Raw genomic sequence first — 19873 nt, 5'->3', positions numbered from 1 at the left:
TCATGTTAAAAAATAAAACAATACAAATAAAATGCAGAATCAGTAATATAGATGTCTTTCCTCCTCAGGCGTCTTTAAATTTACAAACTAATGAGATTAACTACGAATATAAAACTGACTTCATCTCGGTCACGTGACTGTACTGCTTCCGGTGTCAATGAGAGCGAACTATGACCGAAACAAGTTACGAGAATAGAAACTGATACAGACAGGGCAAAGACAGGTATGGTACTACTAATGACTGTAAACTATATGGCATTAAACATTACATTTAGGACTAACATAGTCAAAGTGTTATTGTTTGCTTTTGCTAAGATAACCACGCTCTTTAAATCTGGTTTTAAGATATGACTGTTTTAGTAAACTCATCTAATCCATTATTTTTGTCTGTCTCAGACAGTCAGTGACTGAAATGCAGCCATCTTCTTGTGACACCTTTGTGGCTCTTCCACCCTCCACTGAGGGGCAACGCATCATCTTTGGAAAAAACTCTGACAGGCCTTGTGATGAAGTCCAGGAGGTTGTGCATTTTCCTGCCAGAGACTATGAGGGAGAGGAGAAGGTTGAGGTGGGTGACTCTTACAGACAGCCTGTCATTGCCCTCCAACCTTCAATTTCCCACAGTGTGACTGCTCCCAATTGATAACCATTAACAGTTTTTGCCCTTGTTCGTTTTTTCCCCCTCTTTTTGTGAAAAGTGCACCTACATAGAGATTGAGCAGGTTGCCCACACTCATGCAGTGGTGTTGAGCAGACCAGCGTGGCTGTGGGGGGCAGAGATGGGTGCAAATGAGCATCAAGTGTGCATTGGAAATGAAGCAGTGTGGGGCAGAGAGAGCGCAGACGGGGAGGAGGCTCTTCTCGGCATGGATCTCGTCAGGTAAGCCCAAAGTAAAATAAATTAGACGTGTTTCCAAGCAGTGTTTTCATGCTGTACTTTGAGGCAATAGGAATTACATGCAGCTATTTAGAATCTGATATGATTCTGTGATTTCACAGGCTTGGGCTTGAGAGAGCACATACAGCTGAAAAAGCCGTGGATGTTATCACTGGGCTGCTGGAGAAATATGGCCAAGGAGGAACATGCATGGAAGATGAATGTAGCTTCACCTACCACAACAGCTTCCTCATCTCAGACAGGAAGGAGGCGTGGCTGCTGGAAACGTCAGGGAAGTACTGGGCAGCAGAGAAAGTGGAAGGTAATAAGAACAGAATATTAGAGATTTGTACAAAGTGGACTACACACTTGTTTAGTCTGCAGCACAATGAGTTATAAATGAAACCCTCAAAGGAAAAGTCACATATTCCATGGTCTCAATGGTTTGTAAAAGATAGTGGATACTACATTAAAGTGCCAAGTCTCAGATTTAATTTCAGTGGTTTTACATTGAAGGGCTATATGGGAGATGTAGTCCTTTTCATAGTTTAGGGGCTCGAAAGTAATTGGGAGTGATAGAAACGAAACAGATACAAGAATAAATCATGTAAGATTCTTACTTACACGTTTTGACCACCAGGGAGCGCTGCCACTTTAATTTTTAAGATGAATATTTTCTCCCACTCAGAGCACAGTGTCAACCCAATTGACCATAGTTGCAACTCAGAATAGGGTTAAAACCTTGTTTATGTGCCGTCTTCCTTTTGTCGTCTCAACTGCACTCATTGAAGCTAAAACAGCCTTGCAAGAACTGGTAGAAGCAGATTACATGGACAGTGATTAGCATAAAGTTTACTAAGAAAGAATTGCACTGATGAGCTGCTGTTCATATATATAAATATATAGTAGTAACAAATCTAAATTCCAACAGCTAATTATCACAATTCCTGCTTTTCTAGGTGGATATCGCAACATCTCGAACCAGTATGGCATAACGACTAAGATAGACAAGGAACATCCAGAAATGAGGGAATATGCGCGAAGCAAAGGATGGTGGGACGGAAAGACAGGGTTCAACTTTGCTACAGTCTACTCTTTTACGACTACGGCCAGGATAGAAGCGTCTGGGAGCCGCTACTGTGAGGGGAAGAAGTTGTTGGAAAAGAGCAACGGTTAGTTAATGCAGGATCCTCTTTAGAAAACGGAGACGTTTTCTGACCTCAGCCACTGTTTATGCATGTGTTGATTTTATTTTCGAAGGTCATATTAATGCGGAAACAATGATGGATATCTTGAGGGACAAAGACAGCGGCATCAACATGGAGGGCATGTTTATGACAACAGGAAGTATGGTGTCTGTGATTCCAACAAACCCTCATCTGCCCGGGGTTCACTATTTTACAGCAACTCCAGACCCTGAAAGGTACCACACTTAGTTTAGTGTGTACTGAAGTTACTGATGACTCACAGCGTCGTTCTTTTGTACAACAGGTCTGTATTCAAACCGTTCATCTTTGTGGAACACCTTAATCCGTTAAAGGAGACCTCTTCACCCAGTTTTGGTCCAGATGACCCTGTAAAGAAGAAACCTCGCTTCCAGAGGAAGCCCGACCGCAAACACGAGTTGTTTGTCAAACATGAACTGGTGGCCGCCATCATTGAATCCTACAAGGTGTAACAATTTAAGTGAAGCTTGCGTTTTATACAAGGGTTAAAATCTGTTGAAACTATGCTAACTACTCATGTTTTTTTCTCAACAGGACAGAGGACAGAAGATCACAGACGGTATGAGGCAGCTAGAGAAGAAGAAGATGGAAAAAATGGAGGAAATTCTTTCACAGGGTGTTGGGGAGCCTGATCTTTTGGTGAATCTGTTCTCAAGCTCCGTTAAGGAGGAGATGGCCATTTACAGCAAAAGCTGAAAAGTCAATACTGCTTCAGCAAGAGTGCACGTCTCCACTGTCCACTTTTTAGTCAAACATGCTTGTATAATAGACGAAAAGACACTAAAATGTAGCAACTGTTCATAAGAAAGGTCTCCAAACCAAATTCATTATGTATTACATGATTTTAAGTTTCAACAATAAAAACGTAAACATAACAAATATAAAGCATTTGACAAAAAGTATGTGATACACATTGTATTATAGCAATTTTATTAAAAAGACTATTTAAACACGTTTTCTCAAAGTCTGTAAGTTAATAAAATAAACATTTGCACTTCCAAAGCCACAAACATTTTATCTCTGCTTGCACTACCTGTGTGTACCTGAAGTAGACACATCTGATTTCATCAGGTATTCAGAGGAGTCATGCTACCACGTTATGGTCATCATGTTAAAGGTAAGAGCTTTTTTAATTCATCTAATGATGAGAAAAAAGTCGTAAAACAAAATGATCCTGTTAATGGAAACAAAGACAACCAGTTGTTGGTTAAAATGGTGTATTGGGACACTGACAACACAACGTAGTCCTGATAAATAGTGCAAACTCTGTTCTGTATCAATGCCAAGTCATATTATATTGCACGTTACCAAAGCAACTGTACTTTGTGCTTCATGCTACACGACCAGTTAACTAACGGGTCAAAGTATCTCTAAAAATGGATGAAAATAACCTCATCTTCCCTTAACTCCTTTAGCAAGTGTCTCTTCCAGAAGAGTGATGATGGATGCAGAGGTGTCCCAGTACAGGAAATAATGGCGTGTGTTTTTTTTGGCCTGCACCACAAATTCATAAGAATATTTTTTTGCTTTTTATCACTCATAGAACGGCATTAAATAAAAACAATAACAAGCATGCAGCACAACCTTAACCCCTAATATTAATAATGCCATGTTATCAAGTCCAGTGTTTTGAACTGTAAGGGACATTGTCACATCTTAACAGAGCTATTTAAGCAGTTTTCCCACCCGATGAGGGATTATATTACCACTGTTACAGTGTGTCTACTGTTTTACAAATAAATAGCTTTAAATAATTTTGACAATATGGATAAACATTGTTTCAACGCAGCTGCAGCTCAATATGGCAGAAATTAACATGCTGAAATGATGGATGAAATGAAAAAAACTATTCATTGTTAATTCCCTTTGAGACCAACTCGACACAATGCATAGTCCCTGATGTCCTTTAATTTGCAGATGTGCTGCACTTCCAAACACTCCTAACATGAGAGTTAGGTGTATCCCCTGTAAACAAACTAAACTGGATTTTTTGTGTGTGTCTGTACAGGGCGTGAATAGAGCAGTATTTCCAGTTTAAACTGAAATGTCATCACCTATGGGATAAAGGAAATGTTATCTTTGACTCTTGTGTGTTATGCACTGAAGCGGTAATAAAAGCGACTGTCTTGGAAGCCGTACTCCTGTTTGATGTGCTGGAGCACCCCACCCTGCTGTAACCGTGTCCCGTAGAGTACTGCCTCACCACGATCTTGAGCCAACCCCACCTGCAGAAGCCAGTCCACAAGTTCACAGCCAAGAAAACACTCCACCATAGTCTTCTTCCCACACCTGAAAGTCAAAAGAGACCTTCAAAGAACTGTTTCTTTAATGTTAGTCACAAAATAATGAGGAGGAGAAAAAAGGGGCCACACATTAAAATGACTAGAAATAACATTTAAAAAAAAAAAAAAACTTTTAAGGTGGTTTGAATGACAGTGAGGAACATGTTCATTCGAGACATTTCCTCATCAACGTCTGACCACAGCAGCAGTGAGTAAGAACATGTGCTCTCACCTTCTCTTTTTTACGATCTCTTGAAAACACTGTTGTTTGTGGTATTTGGTGAACTGGGTGCAGGTCATTCGAATGTCCTCAGATAAATCAGTCTGAGGCTGCTCGTCTCGCTTCTTTCCTTGCCACAGACTGTATAACCTGCACACCCGTAGAAAAAGTAAATAAATCCATGGACATACTATTCTGTATACTGTAGTGTACACATAGTATAGTAAATTAACATTCTTTACCTCCTCTTAAACGGCAGTAAAATCAAATGCTTATCCAGTCCAAAAAGTGCAAAAGAGAGAAACCCCTGTCAACGGAAAAGATAACTCACATGAATGTAGTGTTGTGTGAGAGCAAATGCTCCTTATGGTGAGGCTACGGTGCTTGTAACACTAACCTGTCCATAGTTGGCCACAGCACAGAAGAACTGCAGCTCTAAGTAGAGTCTACCAGGATCGTGATTAAAAAGCAGCCACAAGCAGCTCGACAAGTTCTGTTAACAAGAATTACAAAGGAAGTGCACTTGAAATGCGAGCCGAACCTGTATACAGTGTCATCGTAGAACCAGTTGTGTGCAATTGTCTCCATTAGGACACTCATTTCGTTTAATGTAATTTTAGTGAAAAAGAGCAGTATATTAAAATGTCTAAAATGAGAGTAATAATTTAATAACCACAACTATATAATGGGGTTTCAGAATTGGTTTCCTAAAGTCTTCCACAGTTGGAAATTACACAGCTCAGCCATTTGTATCTGATTTGGTTTGTGATGCGCTAAATATAATAATGCAGGCAGAGGAAGGCTGACTACATGTCACTGTAGCACTGAAAGGTAGTAGTTTACTCACAGCGAGCAGGCTGACAGTCAGAAGTAGACATATGAGCACATGACGGGCCACCTGTCTGTCTGCAACCTGCTGGCACTCCTCCACTTGGACGAGGAGGCAGTCTGTTGACTCACACCTGTTCTCACACTCACCTGAAAGGGGCAGCAGAACAGAAATTGAACATAGCAAATATTATAAACTACATATAAACAATACATTTATATTTATATTACCCATGCGGAAGGTGACATTATTAGACATTCTGCACTAATTTACACTCTCATGAAAGAGAAAGGTCTGTTGACTATCAGTCCAATACCTCCAAGCGCTGCTGGCGTGTTGTTGGTGTTTGTGCTGATGATCATGTCAGGCATCGGCTGGGGCGGTGCACAGTCACATATGAGGCACGCTGATAAAGATAAAGTGAAAAGAAATTTCAGACTGTATTAGTACAGTTCAACTCAGTTTCACACTAAAATCATCAATAAAATATGAGTATAATAATAAAGTATTCCAATAAAAAAGCCATGTAATCCATTATAGTGACACGCATATAAGTCTGAAAATACAAAACAAATATTGTGTTAACAAAGATATGTTTGACTTATGCCCAATTTTTCAATTAAATGTATCTGTCACTTACTTAATTTCAATTACGTATTAATTTAGTCAACACTTGTGTTCCAGTAACCCACGGGAATCATTTTATACCATAATTATATTAAGTAACCAATATATGACTTTAGGATGACCATGTACATGTTTTTTTCAACACTTGCAGCATTGATTTTCTTCTGTTAGTTTTTAATTTGTTGCTCCCATGGGTACTGACTGTAAACATGACCTTATACTACCATTAATCTTAAGTTAACCATTAACTTACAGAGTTGCTCCATACAGCAAAAACACACTTGCCAAAACATTAGGTACACTAATGAAATTGACTGCATTCTAATACAACAGTCAAAAGTGTAGCGGGTAAACAAAAACAAAGCATCTGGCTAGTCACTTTTGCTCTCAACAGCTTTTAAATAAACACAACCTTGGACAGGAAACTCAGCGACAAGTCAAGCGTATTTTCTACAAATGTATTCGTTGAGGGTGATGTGTTCAATAGGGAACTAAACTTATCGGAGCTTATCATGTTTCCTGCAGATAATGACAAGTCACATCTGAGAGGAAGGTGTTGGTCATCACATAGACGTTGCATTGTGTGGCAGTTGGCTGTAGACCACTTGTAGATAAGGGGTAGACTTGACTTTGGATTATTGACTTTTCTTTTCATTTTAACTCCACCTGGGGCTTGAACTCCTGACAGTTTTTCGTTGTTAGAACTGCTTCCATATGCTTCACTAATCATCCATTTTGTTACGTGGAAAACCTGGTCTTTATTTATTCCTATCAAAGTAATCTAAACAATTGCTGACTTATTAAAATAATCCATAATAATTGTCTCTGTTAAATGGTCTGTTGGTCTACCTCTGTTGAGGTCTCCTGATGGGATGACTGGCTCAAATAGAGGCTGGTTTTCTGCTTCAGTCACAACATCCTCTGGAGGGTCAAATGAAGAGCCTCCTTCTAGATTTTGGTCATTTTGGGCCCAGCTTCCTCTACTGAGACACACTAGAGAGCCTCCTGCAAGGAGTATGCTGAAGGCGACTACAACTGTGGTGCAGATCATCTGAAAGAAAACACAAAGTATGCAGACTTTTATCTAATTCTCTTCAATTAAATGGCAGAAAACAGGAAAATGGTGAGAACTGATACCTGCAGTCTGCCGTAGAAGAAGGACACATTAATTGTGTCTGACATTACTTCCCCAAATATGAGAATAACAGCAGTTATTAAAGCTGGAATCCTGTAAAGAGATGTACACTGAATTCACTGATAATGAAACAAAGAACAGCTTAGAGCCTCGCCCTGAACCAAACTGGCATGGATTACATATCAGGAACGGTTTGCTCAACCATTTAGATTCAAGTGAGTAGTAAACTCGTAGAAATCCTTCTCAGTACAGTATAGTGGATGCACTTTTCGAATGAATCATGTTTAAAATTTAGGACCAACGAATGAGTACTACTTCAGAACAGGTACAATGTCTGTGGCTTTAAGCCTGCCAGACAAACTTGCCTGGTTTCATTTCTGTGTTCATTTTTGTCAAAGCCACTCACCCCCAGGCTGCAATGACCAATGTGCCTGGTGAAATTCTCACTTCCTCAAATCTTTTCGTAAGTGAAAGAGCTATAAACCCTAAAATAAACAAAACAGGAAAAGAAAATCAGAGCTCACCAAGATACATGAATACAATTCAGTATCAGTCTACTTCAAGTGCATCGCTGTGTGCATACCTGGCCATAAGAAGGTACTGTAGAGTGAGATGCTTGATAATGTGAAAGTCAGGACCAGTCCAGTGAAGTTGCCTTCCTTTACCACAAAGTTCCACAAAATCATTCCCACAGATGTCAGGAACTGGAAAACACACCACAACAAATCAAACATGACTGACGTCAACTTCTCAATATATAACCTTTGTGTTTAATTACACAAAGCAGGTTAAGAGTACTGTATGTGGCAGCATGCTTACCTGCGCCAGGAAAAGGTTGACAGTAAACATGTGAGGTAGCTTCTTGAATTTCTTACTTAAAACCATAACAGCAATTGTCCACACCTGCCAGAGAAAACACATATAGCAAAAAATTTGCACACAGACAGTGAACTAATATTGAACATGGTTATTCCATTTCTAAGCAAACTAAATGGGTAGATTATTCAGGAAAATGGCAAGCCACATTTAGAAAATGAAAACACAGAAGAGTAATTAATGTATGCAAGTCACGGCAGAATACAAACACAAATGTAATCATGTTTCATCACCACAAAGGTTATACATTTATAGAAGTGAGTTTCCACTTCCTTAAATTAGATACTGAAAAGGAGAATGAGGAAGTAAGTCAGCCTCTCTGAACCATACATCCTGTCAATGCCAGAGCCTCTTAATGTCACCCTTCCACAAGTGGTTCAAACATCTAAGCAGAATCCGTACTTTTGTATTTTGTCTTCCAATTTATTTTCAAATAATGAAAACATCTCGTGCATGTTATACATAGTGAACAGTGCCAAATTATGGAATAAAGTGACTGACGGAAATAATTGCTGCCCGGCCTGAAATGGAAAATGCTAAACTTGCAGTACAACCACATTATGTTTTGTTTCACCGAGACCTGTGTTTCCACATACTGAAACCAATAATCAGCTGATTATCAGTCAGTTATGTAAGATTGGCCAACATGTTGCCGAACTAAAGTTTCTTGTTGAGACTCACCAGTGCCACTAAGCTCAGTATGCTTATGTTGAAACTGACAGTCAGCAGCGAATTCATTAAACGCTGAGGATCCATCCAATGGATTGTGAGCAACCAGGCCGAAACATACATGATCGGAGCTGAGAGAAAAGTGCTGATCACCATCCCAGAAGTTATCTGTTAGGAATCAGAATAAAAAAACACATTAAGTGGGTTGTGATTTCAACACAAAGTTACTGGAGTAGCTGAATGGCACATAAAAGATTGGCAGCTAGATGTAAACAACTCACAACTTCTAGCTCTGCGTTATAATAAACAGCGTAGATGGCCACACTGGGTGCAGTGGGAAACACTCCATAAAGAAAGGCATAGTCAGAGAGGCTGGAGTGGTTCATAGCGCTGGTGTTACTATTGTCCAGCAGATCCACCATGTCCTTACAAATGAGGGGCATTAGCAACCTGAAAGTCAAATCAAAAGACTTGGGTCATGTACAGTTATTTGAGGGGTTAGTTAACACTTTGGTGTGAAAGGCACTGCATCTAAAATATTTACGATAAATCAGTCTGAGACTTCTTCATGTGTAATCCATTTGGAAAAGGCTTGTGGTCTGAGAAAAGCCTGAGTCACACACACCATGAGCACAAAACAACACGTTGGGAGTACTCTAAGCTGCTGACTCTAGCTACACTCCACATTATAATAATATAAGGTTGTCTGATAACACAAAATCATCTGACCATTGGGTGTAGCAAAAGCCTTAACCATTTCCACTTACAGTTTTGCTGTGATGAGTAATATCAGTGTCACGACTGTGGATTTGGTTAATTTCCTCAACTGTCCCACCATGGACAGACCCAAGTAGAACAGAGCCGCTCCCCCAAAAGAGTTGGCCAAGCCGTCCACAAACTCAGACATGAAGGGAGGAACTGTCTGGTGCAGGGCAAAGTGGGCAATGATGCCGATAACGACCATAAACACTATGGGGTTCTTTAGGACCTGTAAAATGACAACTCCTACAATCTTTAGTTTGCTCTGTTGGTTGTCTCCCTGATCCTTCCACTTCTGGATCTCGCAGAGGGCAAAGCCGATGGGATTTAGAAGTATTAGGGAAACAGGTGCAACCAGGTAGATATACTGGAGGTAGTCTGGGTATGTGCTCTGGTACAGGGCTTCAACTGTGGATGAAGATAGAGATTAATGAGGAATAATGCCACAACGTTAACAAAATGTTCTTGTCCTGGATCACTTCAAACTGTACAAAGGTTTGTAAATGACACCAGTTTGTCTGCACTTGATACAGGGAGGTTCTTTAACCACTCCCTCCATGAAAGTTCAGTATACTTGCATCATGCACAGTGGTTCTCACATCCACCTTGATATCTGACCATTAAAAGCAACCGTCTCTTTAAGATTTAAACCTGGAGCAGATCAATAGTTCTAATGTGAAATATCCTGGAAATAAAACAAATGATGGAACTGAAGAGACAGGAAAACTAGAGAAAACACTTTTCAGAAATGTCACCAATAGACAACAATAGATCAGAATTGAGGAACAGGTTCAGATTTCTCTATTGTCTGAGTCACTGGGATATACAGTCACATGCTGAAACTTTAGTTACACTAGTGAAAACACAAGCATTTAAAAAAAAAAAACAGTCCTGTACTAAAATCCCCTTCTGTGGCTGTTATAATGTTCAGTTAATGTAAAAAACAACGTAAGAAAGTTGGTAATTTAACTGTATGGCCATTTTGAAGGATGTAGTTTTGTGGTGCTGTTAAACCGTATGGGACTGAATTAAACACAGAGGTGGTTTTGATATTCAACCTAAACCACTGAACGACGTGTCTGTACAACACAACACAATTCAATAGTACAACAAACCACAGCCTCCAAAGTGAAAAACAGCTGAATAACAACATCTCTCTCAGTTATTTTAAAGTAATGCAGAATCCCATTCACAAAGCTGTTATATTAGAATGGATTTGTTTTCACTAGTGTACCTAACACTAGTGTAGAACATTTAACATTTACTGTATTTGAAGTTAAAAACGACTTGTTTCATTAAAACAAAAAACAAAATATGGAATCCCACTTTTCTCTGACATTACTCACACCCTTTAGAAACATACATCACGTGTTGATAAAGGAAAGGTGTGAAATACACAGATCAGGCATAACATTATGACCATCTGAATAATGCTGTTTAGGTCTCCCTTGTGAACCAAAACAGTTCTGACTCATCAGAGAATGGACATGGGCCTTCTGAGGGTGTCCTGCAGTGTCTGTCACCAGGATGTTGTTAGTGGGGGCCTTGGGATCCTATGGGTTAAGGGGAGGGGCCTCTGTAGATCAGGCTTGTCCCAGTGCATCCCACAGATACTTTATCAGTCTGGGATCTAAGGAATTTGGAGGCCAGGTCAACACCTTGTGTACACAAATGCCAGCCCCAAAAGTTTCCCAGCAGAACACTGCATTGTCACAAGATGCTTAATGTTATTTACTCCTCCCGTTATAATGTTATGCCTGATCGGTGTATACTGCCAGCTTGGTTTATGGTGCAACAAATGCATAATTATAGTCCTGGTTTGATGGATGGGAAAGCATGACGGAAAAGCAGTGTTTGTGATGGGATGAAAAGATTTAGACTTACCTATAGGATATCCCAGGGCAAAGTCATTGCTTTGGGTAGCAAATATTGAAAAGAGTCCAGCCTTGCTATAGCGACTGTCAGGGCTGGAAACTATCAGAGTCAGGATGCAAACAATGAAGAACACGGACACTTTGGCGATGAGGATGCTCCAGAGAAATGGCCAGATGACATTAGCAAAGTCCAGCAGCACCATGTTCTTGAACAGGAGTGCTGGGAGAGCAAACTTGGACACGAAATTCCCCAAACCTTTGGCCTGCGTGGAGGTGATGATATTTGTCCTCCCTGCGATGTACCCGCACAGTATTATCCCAAAACACTCCAGGAGAGCCGGGAAGAGCTTGTCTATGGACATGGTGTTAGGAAGCGCAGAGGACTCCAGGTCCTCCTGCACATATGCAAAGGTGGAGCTGGCAGGTGTCTCCATCATGTCGATGCTCCGATCAGCTGTCATGCCTGGTTCACGTTGAAGCCCATCACTGCTCGGCACTGGCCGACACTAAAACCGGAAGACTTACTGTAGTTATCAGTTATAATCGAAATGACAGGTACAAAGGTAATCTGATTTCACATAACTAGGCAGCGCTGTCCGCGTTAACTGTATCATATGCTTGAAATAAATCCTTATAGACAGACTGCGATGGAGTTAACATATATTCGGTTAACAACAACCACTTTATGAGTTACTCTTACCTTTTTGACAGCGGCTGTGCCCTCATGTGCCCCATGTGTCAGTCATCTTTCGTAGCAGTAAGAGTTAGCCCGCTAGCTAATGTTAAACTTGAGGCACAGAGATATGTTACATGGAGAGCCACTTACACGACCAAACTTTGCTCTGCTCCACCTCTACAGACCGGTTGCCACAATTCTAAACTGATGTTATGTGTTGTTGTGTCCTGCTACATGGAGGTATTGCTTAAGATTCCGCCCAGTAACTTTCATAATACCCGATTTGACGACTCGACTTCACCAATCATGTTCCCAAGACCAGGGCAGGGGCGGGGCTTAGCTCGGCCTGGAGGGCAGACGGTTGTACGCAGTAACAACGGTCACAACGGCTACGAAAACACATTAAGTAATGAGTCTCAGTTAGAGGACAATGTGTTACTCACGTTTTCAGCCCTTCACCAGCTACGATTTAGTAGACATGAAAGTAACTTCCACTGTCTTGGGGTGAATATCCCCCTCTTATAATAATGTTTTGTTTAGTTTTTTTTTTTACCCCATCACTGTTACGGATTTACCTCAGAGGCCAATCTAGTAGTCACATGATCAACCGGCGTTACGTCACAACCATGCGGACAGCGTTTAAAAAGTAATGTAATTAAATAAAAAAAATATCTATTATTATTACCTCTTTAATTTGTTTGGAATAGTTCGTATTCACAGAGCGTAATGCTCTGAATCCTCCACATAAATGGTTAAAAAAATGTAATATAAAATGTACATTTATGTATACACGAATAATTTGATACTTGTAAAGTGTAAATAGTGTTTTTTTTCCCGAAAAATAATAAAACAACTGGCTAAATAACCAGAAAGAAGTAGAAAAATTGTTACCTAAAATAAATTTATAATAAGTTGCAAGTGATTCGTATTTCAAAAAATTACAAATAATATAAACAGTTGAAGTCATTGGACGAAAAAGCTTAAAAAATAAAGATGATTATTTTAAATAGTGTTTAATTACAAAATTAAAAATCTGTTCAACCTAACATAAAAACATGATGCATGGTGTCGATGGAGCCGTCATCATATAAGTGTTGTTGGGGTATACATAAGTGTAAGTATAATTTTGACACAAGGATATAGGCTATTGTGTTTATCATACCACCATCATACACATGTTAATAGCAAAATGTACACAACGATCTACATGGAAATTATCCATACAGTGTTTAGAAAAGATTAGCTGAGGCCTGTGTTACACACACAGTTGTCAGAGCAAGTCTTTGGTCTATGTTACTTTTGCTAAGGCAGAAAGCTTATGTTGCATGTCCAACAGACCCACCATGTTAATACAAACCAGGGCCAAATGTTTTCCAAAATATGACACGTGTGAGGATTTCCGTATGATTGGATTATGGCAAATAAAATGAGATAATTGCAACATTTAACAACGTGCCAGAAGTGGTAATTTTGCCAAAGACACATCAGGAAAAGAAATTATTATATGCACGACTTAACATAGCACTTCAGTCACTCTATAAACTGACAAAATCAGTTTATTCAGTTGTGCCCTTCACATATCAAACAGAACTGCACAGTATTTCAAAAACATTTCTTTTCAAGTGATTATTGTTTCAAATTGCACACATGTGTTCACCCATCCCCACAACAACAACCAAATATGCTGAAGATATACTGCACAAAACATGTTCTTATGCATATACAAAATAAGCGTGTCCAAAAGATAAATGAACTTAGGTTCAAACTGCTGCAGGGTCTGAGCAACAAGGTGGTCACTTAACAAGTCAAACTGGTAAAACATAGAGCAAAGTCTTTAAAGCATGCTCAACTCAATGAGGCGACCTGCGAAAACACCTAACGTGCCGATCAGACACACAGCCATGAAGACGCACAGCAGAATGTGATCCAACACCATGGCCACAAACTTCCACTCTTCAGCAGCCTGCAGACAAAGAAAAAGGGACAATCTGTCACAAATACAAAAAAAAAAAAAACATTAGAAGTACTCTGTATGAAAAGAAACATTACATTGTTGGATTCCTCATCTGATTTCATGGTTTCTGCTATGTACTTGACTCCTTCGATGGCACTGCGGACATCAGGATTCTTGGTGATGGGGGACTGGTAGGGAACGGCAGTGGTCTGGTTGCCAGAGATGTCTGAGATGTCAAAATCTCCACCGTAGACGTTTTTAGTCTGCTTTTCTTTCCCAGGGCGTTTCATTGTTGAGAAAAACATGATGTTGGGAATGGTTTCGATGAAAACCTGTCACAAAAAGCAAAAAACAAAAGATGAGCACAGTGTGAAAAACTGTACTTTGTAATATCAGCATAGCAAAGGCTCAAAACAGATATTCAGGATGCTTCCACTAGATGGCAGTACAGTACAGAGGAAAATGAGGCCAGTTCACCAAAGCTTGCCAAGCTCAGGCAGACCCATTCATTATCAAAATACAATTAAAAGTGTTGCCCTTTGCGTCCTTGTGCTCACCTTACGGACCCAGTCTGGCATTGTATGAGTACTTGGGGATCTGTGGTGGGTGTTGATGACAATGACAGTGATGATGATGGACGCAATGACGAACACCATGGTGAAGAGCATGTACTTCCCAATGAGCGGTACAGCACTGGAAGTGGAAGGGATCAGCTCCACAATGACCAGCAGGAACACAGTCAGGGAAAGCAAGACAGAGATGCTCAGAGTCATCTTCTCACCTGGAAGGCAATAACAAAACGTGTTCCATTTTTCATTACAGTTTGTCTAAAAGTCACCATGAGGTGTAAGTACACATTTGAACGGATGGTTTACAGCTGAGAGGTCAAGATCAAATTAGAAGGGCAAGGTAAATGTCGAGGCCACACAATAAGAAAAAAAATACAATTCTAATGTTTGAATTTCTTGATGTCTATTCTTGGTGCATCGAAGTAGCTATAAATAAATAAAAAATCTTAACTTAGATGTTTGAGACGGAACTAGGAAGTAATTCAAAAGGTCAAGATGTAATATAAGAAAGAAAAAGGTAAATATTTCCACATACAATAAAATATTCTTTGCCATTCTGACATTCAAAAGACATGTTTAACCGTATCTTGGCTCATGTACATGCAGTCTTATTTCACTGCCACAAGGGAGGGCTGTTTCCATAGGCCTGTTTTCTGTTAGTCATGTCAGCCAATCACGTATTCACCCAAAGTTTTTATTTACACAACACAATAATTGCACTGTCTATCCCAACAAGCAGTTAAATATCTGCCTGGGATAGGCTTGCTGGGGAGGCAGCTTGATAATGTTGTATAAAACCAACAAAAGAACAAGTAAACCGAGTCTGACACAATTTCACACCAGTAAAATTCAAGACATGTTTTTATGTTGTTGCTCAGTGAGAGCTGTTATCCCGGAGAGGGCATCTTTTGGCACCAGCTTCTCCTCCACACTATCCTGTCAGCCGCCATATCAGAAACAGGGATCAAGTGATGTATTATACATTAAAGCAAAGGCCTCCTTTCAGACATGACAGCACAGAGGGACTCTGGGTAATGAGGCAGACCTACACAGTGGGAACTCAGCCAGATGTGCACATAAGCAGGGAAGTTTCGGTTGCAGATGATGCTGGGACACTTTGCACTGGCAGGCAACATTTAAGGATTTTCCCAACGTGGTGTAAATGAATACTGTAATGCAACATACGGATAAGAAATAAAATGAGGATCTAATTTTGGCTTCAGATGCACAATTTGTACTTTGACTTGGGGCTTTATATGTTTCAAGACGCTGGATTAAATTTGGATGACAGGTCAAATCTGTGTTATGTGTACATGTGACAATTTTGTATTGTGAGGTAGACTATTTTCCAGACACATATCCTTGAGTCTTTGTAATACTGTAGGGTTGCAGGGCAAACAAAAGGGAACACAATGAGCAAATTATCAAGCTTTACAAGTGTTGGTAAATGGAGCCAGGCTACATCTTCTTACATGTGGTCTTTTTGCTAAGCTAGGCTAATTGGCTGCTGAGTGTAAATTCATATTTAGGAGACAGACACAAGACACAATTCTCATCTACTTTCTGGAAAGAAAGCACGTAGCATATTTCCGAAAAGGCTGAACTTGCCTTGCATCTACCGATTTCATTTAGTTCAGCAATGCGTTTACTTGGAAAACATGTTAAGAATAAAAGCCCCATTTTTAAAAATGCAGACTTAGTACATTGCTACTAATCCAACTAATGTGAGAGGTATTTAAAAATGTCCATAAATCCTTAAATATGTTTTCTGGTCATATTTTACATACCAGAGTCTGTGGGGAGATAGAAGACGAGGCCAGTCAGGAAGGAGAAGAGCATGCAAGGGATGATCACGTTGACGATGAAGTAGAGAGGAAGCCGCAGCATGAGGAAGTGGTAGGTGATGTCCAGGTAGGGGGTGTCCGGGCAGCAGGCGTAGTACACCCAGTGCTTCCATCCACGGAAATCCTTCATCACCCACTCTCCACTTTCCATAAAATTACTCAGATCTGGGCGGTCACTGTCCTGCGAGGAGATACAATAAACATGGTGGCTGCTCCCGTCATTTCTCTAGTTGTCATTTGTATTGGTCTCTGTTGGGCGACTATGTAAATATGCTGAAGTTATTTATAAGAGGTTGCCTCTAAATTATGTTTGATTTCAAGAGTAGAATGCTAAATTGTTCAGATTGTACAGTACATTCAGACATGCCTTTACAGGCACAAGTAGCTAAAGTAGGTACAGCTTCATATTTACTGTAGGAGCACCTATGAACACGGGATTATTAGTAATTCTCAGCAAGAAAGTGAATTTGCATGGATTGAGTTTTATTACAGGGTTGACGACGACCAAGTTTCCATCGTAGGTCCAGGTACCCAACTTCATACTGCAGTTCTGGAGGTCAAAGGGGAAATGCAGCACAATGATTTCACAGTAGCTCTTGAAGATGGCTGGCGGGTTCCACGTGATCAGTCCAGTGTGCTCCAGCAGCACTTTGGTCTCGTGAACGATGGCAAAGTCACCGTCAGCACTGCGGGCACAGACAAACACAGACGCAGCATCAACATGGGAGATAATAAGTTAAATGTTAACGTGGGGGGACATCAGCGCCCGAGGATGAGCGGGGTTGGCACAAGTTGTTGTGCCTGCAGAGCCGGTTGTCAGGGAAAAAACAGCAGTGTGTCAGATGCAGCATATGGTGTGAGGAGAGAGGGGGCCCCTGCAATACAGAGGCCAGATTTAGCCTGATGAAATCTGAGCTTTCACATGCTACAGACTGCTGTATGAGACGGTGTGTGAGTCAAAATGTCACTGACAGGTGGGCTGATTGTTTTTAGCAGAAGAGATGTTCAAGTCACATTCACCTTACGGTTATAAAAAAGGTTTTAGAAAGACATGACATGGATCAAATACAGGTTGATAGCTTACTTGTTGTAGAGGACCAGATCAGGACGCCAAATGTCAGTGGAGGGGACTCTGATCTTTCTGATGCCACCGTAATCCTCCGGGTTCCAGTGCAAGTTCACATCTTTCCATTGCTGAAAATACAGACAAGGACAATGGAAAGCACTTCAATAATAACCACCAGTATTAATGATTCATTGCATATATTTTTCTGGTATTTTACGTATAGATTTGTCTCTGTGCACTTAAAAAGTAGTATTTAGAGACACAAAACCGGTTTGAATTAGAATTTCTTTGGAGAACTATAGGAAGATCAGTGCAGCCATTGACCAACATCTGCCTTCATAGAGAATATGTGTCTATTTATGCAACATACATTATTTGTTTTAAGCAGTATGCAGTGTATCTTTTGAGGTGTCGTGCAACATGGTTTGTTCAGTGTCTTTCTTTCACGATAAGAACATATAATCAAACCTGCTTCAGTCGTACGTTGCTGCTGACAATCTGGTTGACCTCATCCTGGGAATTCAGACACATTTAGACAGTTGACGATAGTGAAACTTTATACAAATGGGCGGACATGCTGTGACGTGAGACCTCACCACGCTGATGAGCTGAATGAGCTGAAGACCCACGGTTACAACGACGGGTTCCTTGAAATGATTGACGGGACGGACAACCTTATTATAGCCAGTGAAAAGGGTTTTAACTAGACGCGTTTCATCAGACGAGGCCGAGGATGTACCTGAAACAAATAATACAGGGTACAGGCTCACTGCTGTGTTACTCGTCAAGTGTAAGTTGTGCCAAAGAAGAATATTGCTTAAGAACATCTGATACGTAGTTCACCTAATATGACTTGAAAATAGAAGCGCCACACTAGGTGCTACATGTTTTGTAAATGTAAGTGCACAACACTCAGAAGCTGACCCACTTTTACACTGCTGTGTGCATAGACAAGCTTTGGAAGAGCTGCACACTGAACTCGTGAAATTTACAACACAACTAAAAGAAAATTCATTCAAGCTCTGTTGCATAAATATAGCTCACATGTTTGCTTATTTTCAGAGAGCCGGATTTGAGGTCTAAATCTGGAAACACTACACTCAAACATGCACTCACCCCTGAGGGTCGTTAATAGAGATATTCTTATACTATTTCCACAACATATCTGTCACAGGCCAGAGCAGGATCCCCTTACGCTTTTTCGTCTCACCTTGAAACGAAGGTCATTTTACAGCAACATGTTGTCTGAACGCTCAAAAAATTCTGCAGACATTCAGCACAGCAAATTAAAGAACTGCCTGTCTATAATATTCTATAATACTGCAGGGGACTTCAAGAGGTGACAGCGAGAGGAAAGGCTGAAATGCAGACAGCATACATGCTCTTCCCAAAGAGCCACAGTGCTCGAAAATTTAAATTTGCTCATTAGTTTGTGTTGCATCACTCTGACATGACAGGAGTTCACTTTAAGGGCAGGTTAAGCATTATATTTATGTAGAATTATAACTTGTTTCAACCTAACTAAAGTAAAAAGGTATACAGTATATTTCATACATTTCTTTAGTTTAAAAGAACTTCTTACCTGCTAGAATGACCAGATGAAAAATGACAAACACAGGATTCATTCTGGCCAATAAAGTCAGGCATCCAAAACCAAGATCCAACTTCAACACGTTGTCCGTTGACCACTAGAGAATTAAAAAGGTTTGACCCACCTAAAACATTCTTTCAACGCTGGCAAATGACTTACTGTACAACCTCCATGCTCCGCACTGGCAGCCTTGTTGTTATTGTATCGACAGCGGATGTGAATGACTGGCTCCCAATGCTTGTCATTTGAGAGGGCCGCGTTCTTTGCCATCTGTTATAAGATCAACATGCCAGGGTAATCCACCACTGAAATATCCCATCGTGAACTTGGCCACACATAAGCAGCTGGTGCAAAGACGGGGCTCAGGCTTGCTGCTCTGAGTTTCTCCTCTGTCGGTGACAAACTATTACCGGAGCCATTTTTATACACAGACTCATGTGATCATTAAATAATCATCTGTCTGTATGAGCTTGCTCCATGGAATAAAAAAAAAATCTTAATGAGTGATGGGTGATTTTAATTGGTTGTAACTTACATCACATTTTATATCAATAACTTTGAGTCTTAACTACAGTTTTTTTATTTTCTAAATTAGTTTTTTAAACTTGGGAACCATATTTAAAAGAGTATGAAGCTTTATTTTGTATCATGTAAACGGCCTTAATCAAAACAGTAAATGTCCATTTTCGATTCAGAGAAGAGAAAATGGAAATTTGAGCTTCTACCGTTCTGCGGCAACATCTTTAGAAGCATGTAACATGATTAAAAGCTCCAGAAACAGACACCGAATGAAACATAT

At 40.2% G+C, this 19873-nt stretch overlaps 3 protein-coding genes across 4 annotated transcripts; 1 reads left to right on the top strand and 2 right to left on the bottom strand.

Moving 5' to 3' along the window:
• The first annotated feature begins 48 nt into the window (after positions 1 to 48).
• scrn3 (secernin 3) lies at positions 49 to 4165 on the top strand. The gene is made up of 8 exons (XM_084544109.1): positions 49 to 223; positions 397 to 568; positions 699 to 880; positions 1000 to 1199; positions 1837 to 2049; positions 2138 to 2300; positions 2369 to 2549; positions 2638 to 4165. Exons 2-8 carry the CDS (start codon positions 413 to 415, stop codon positions 2797 to 2799), a joined length of 1257 nt encoding a protein of 418 aa, XP_084400235.1. The 5' UTR covers positions 49 to 223; positions 397 to 412; the 3' UTR covers positions 2800 to 4165.
• On the bottom strand, positions 3013 to 12793 carry gpr155a (G protein-coupled receptor 155a). The gene is made up of 16 exons (XM_084544106.1): positions 12075 to 12793; positions 11385 to 11880; positions 9509 to 9908; positions 9023 to 9191; positions 8754 to 8909; positions 8016 to 8099; positions 7780 to 7900; positions 7603 to 7681; positions 7199 to 7289; positions 6911 to 7112; positions 5751 to 5840; positions 5453 to 5583; positions 5003 to 5098; positions 4848 to 4912; positions 4618 to 4755; positions 3013 to 4392 (listed from the first exon to the last, which is right to left on the bottom strand). Exons 2-16 carry the CDS (start codon positions 11833 to 11835, stop codon positions 4197 to 4199), a joined length of 2469 nt encoding a protein of 822 aa, XP_084400232.1. The 5' UTR covers positions 11836 to 11880; positions 12075 to 12793; the 3' UTR covers positions 3013 to 4196.
• A 458-nt stretch (positions 12794 to 13251) lies between these two features.
• LOC311488537 (acetylcholine receptor subunit alpha) lies at positions 13252 to 19873 on the bottom strand. Of its 2 annotated transcripts, XM_084545301.1 has the most exons (9): positions 19066 to 19873; positions 18080 to 18222; positions 17952 to 17996; positions 17502 to 17611; positions 16908 to 17103; positions 16361 to 16598; positions 14562 to 14785; positions 14100 to 14336; positions 13252 to 14013 (listed from the first exon to the last, which is right to left on the bottom strand). In XM_084545301.1, the coding sequence occupies exons 1-9, from the start codon at positions 19106 to 19108 to the stop codon at positions 13885 to 13887; spliced, it is 1365 nt and encodes a 454-aa protein (XP_084401427.1). In that variant the 5' UTR covers positions 19109 to 19873; the 3' UTR covers positions 13252 to 13884. The 2 variants fall into 2 exon arrangements, with proteins under 2 accessions (XP_084401427.1, XP_084401426.1); XM_084545300.1 differs by having other exon boundaries at positions 18080 to 19873.

Source organism: Chelon labrosus, assembly GCF_963514085.1.
Source record: "Chelon labrosus genome assembly, chromosome: 5".
Taxonomy (NCBI): Eukaryota; Metazoa; Chordata; class Actinopteri; order Mugiliformes; family Mugilidae; genus Chelon; species Chelon labrosus.
This window is presented reverse-complemented; position numbering and strand designations above follow the sequence as displayed.

What these genes read in the sequence shown, in the direction of transcription:
- scrn3 (XM_084544109.1), top strand. Translation starts at nt 413, where the DNA reads ATGCAGCCATCTTCTTGTGACACCTTTGTGGCTCTTCCACCCTCCACT. An exon ending in GTTGTTGGAAAAGAGCAACG is followed by an intron (nt 2,050 to 2,137) that starts GTTAGTTAATGC and finishes TTATTTTCGAAG; the next exon opens with GTCATATTAATGCGGAAACA. An exon ending in CCATCATTGAATCCTACAAG is followed by an intron (nt 2,550 to 2,637) that starts GTGTAACAATTT and finishes TTTTCTCAACAG; the next exon opens with GACAGAGGACAGAAGATCAC.
- gpr155a (XM_084544106.1), bottom strand. Translation starts at nt 11,835, where the DNA reads ATGACAGCTGATCGGAGCATCGACATGATGGAGACACCTGCCAGCTCC. An exon ending in TTACTCATCACAGCAAAACT is followed by an intron (nt 9,192 to 9,508) that starts GTAAGTGGAAAT and finishes TTTGACTTTCAG; the next exon opens with GTTGCTAATGCCCCTCATTT. An exon ending in TTACTGCCGTTTAAGAGGAG is followed by an intron (nt 4,756 to 4,847) that starts GTAAAGAATGTT and finishes ACGGGTGTGCAG; the next exon opens with GTTATACAGTCTGTGGCAAG.
- LOC311488537 (XM_084545300.1), bottom strand. Translation starts at nt 18,310, where the DNA reads ATGTTCTTAAGCAATATTCTTCTTTGGCACAACTTACACTTGACGAGT. An exon ending in GCAACGTACGACTGAAGCAG is followed by an intron (nt 17,612 to 17,951) that starts GTTTGATTATAT and finishes CTGTATTTTCAG; the next exon opens with CAATGGAAAGATGTGAACTT. An exon ending in TGCCAGACTGGGTCCGTAAG is followed by an intron (nt 14,337 to 14,561) that starts GTGAGCACAAGG and finishes TTTTTGTGACAG; the next exon opens with GTTTTCATCGAAACCATTCC.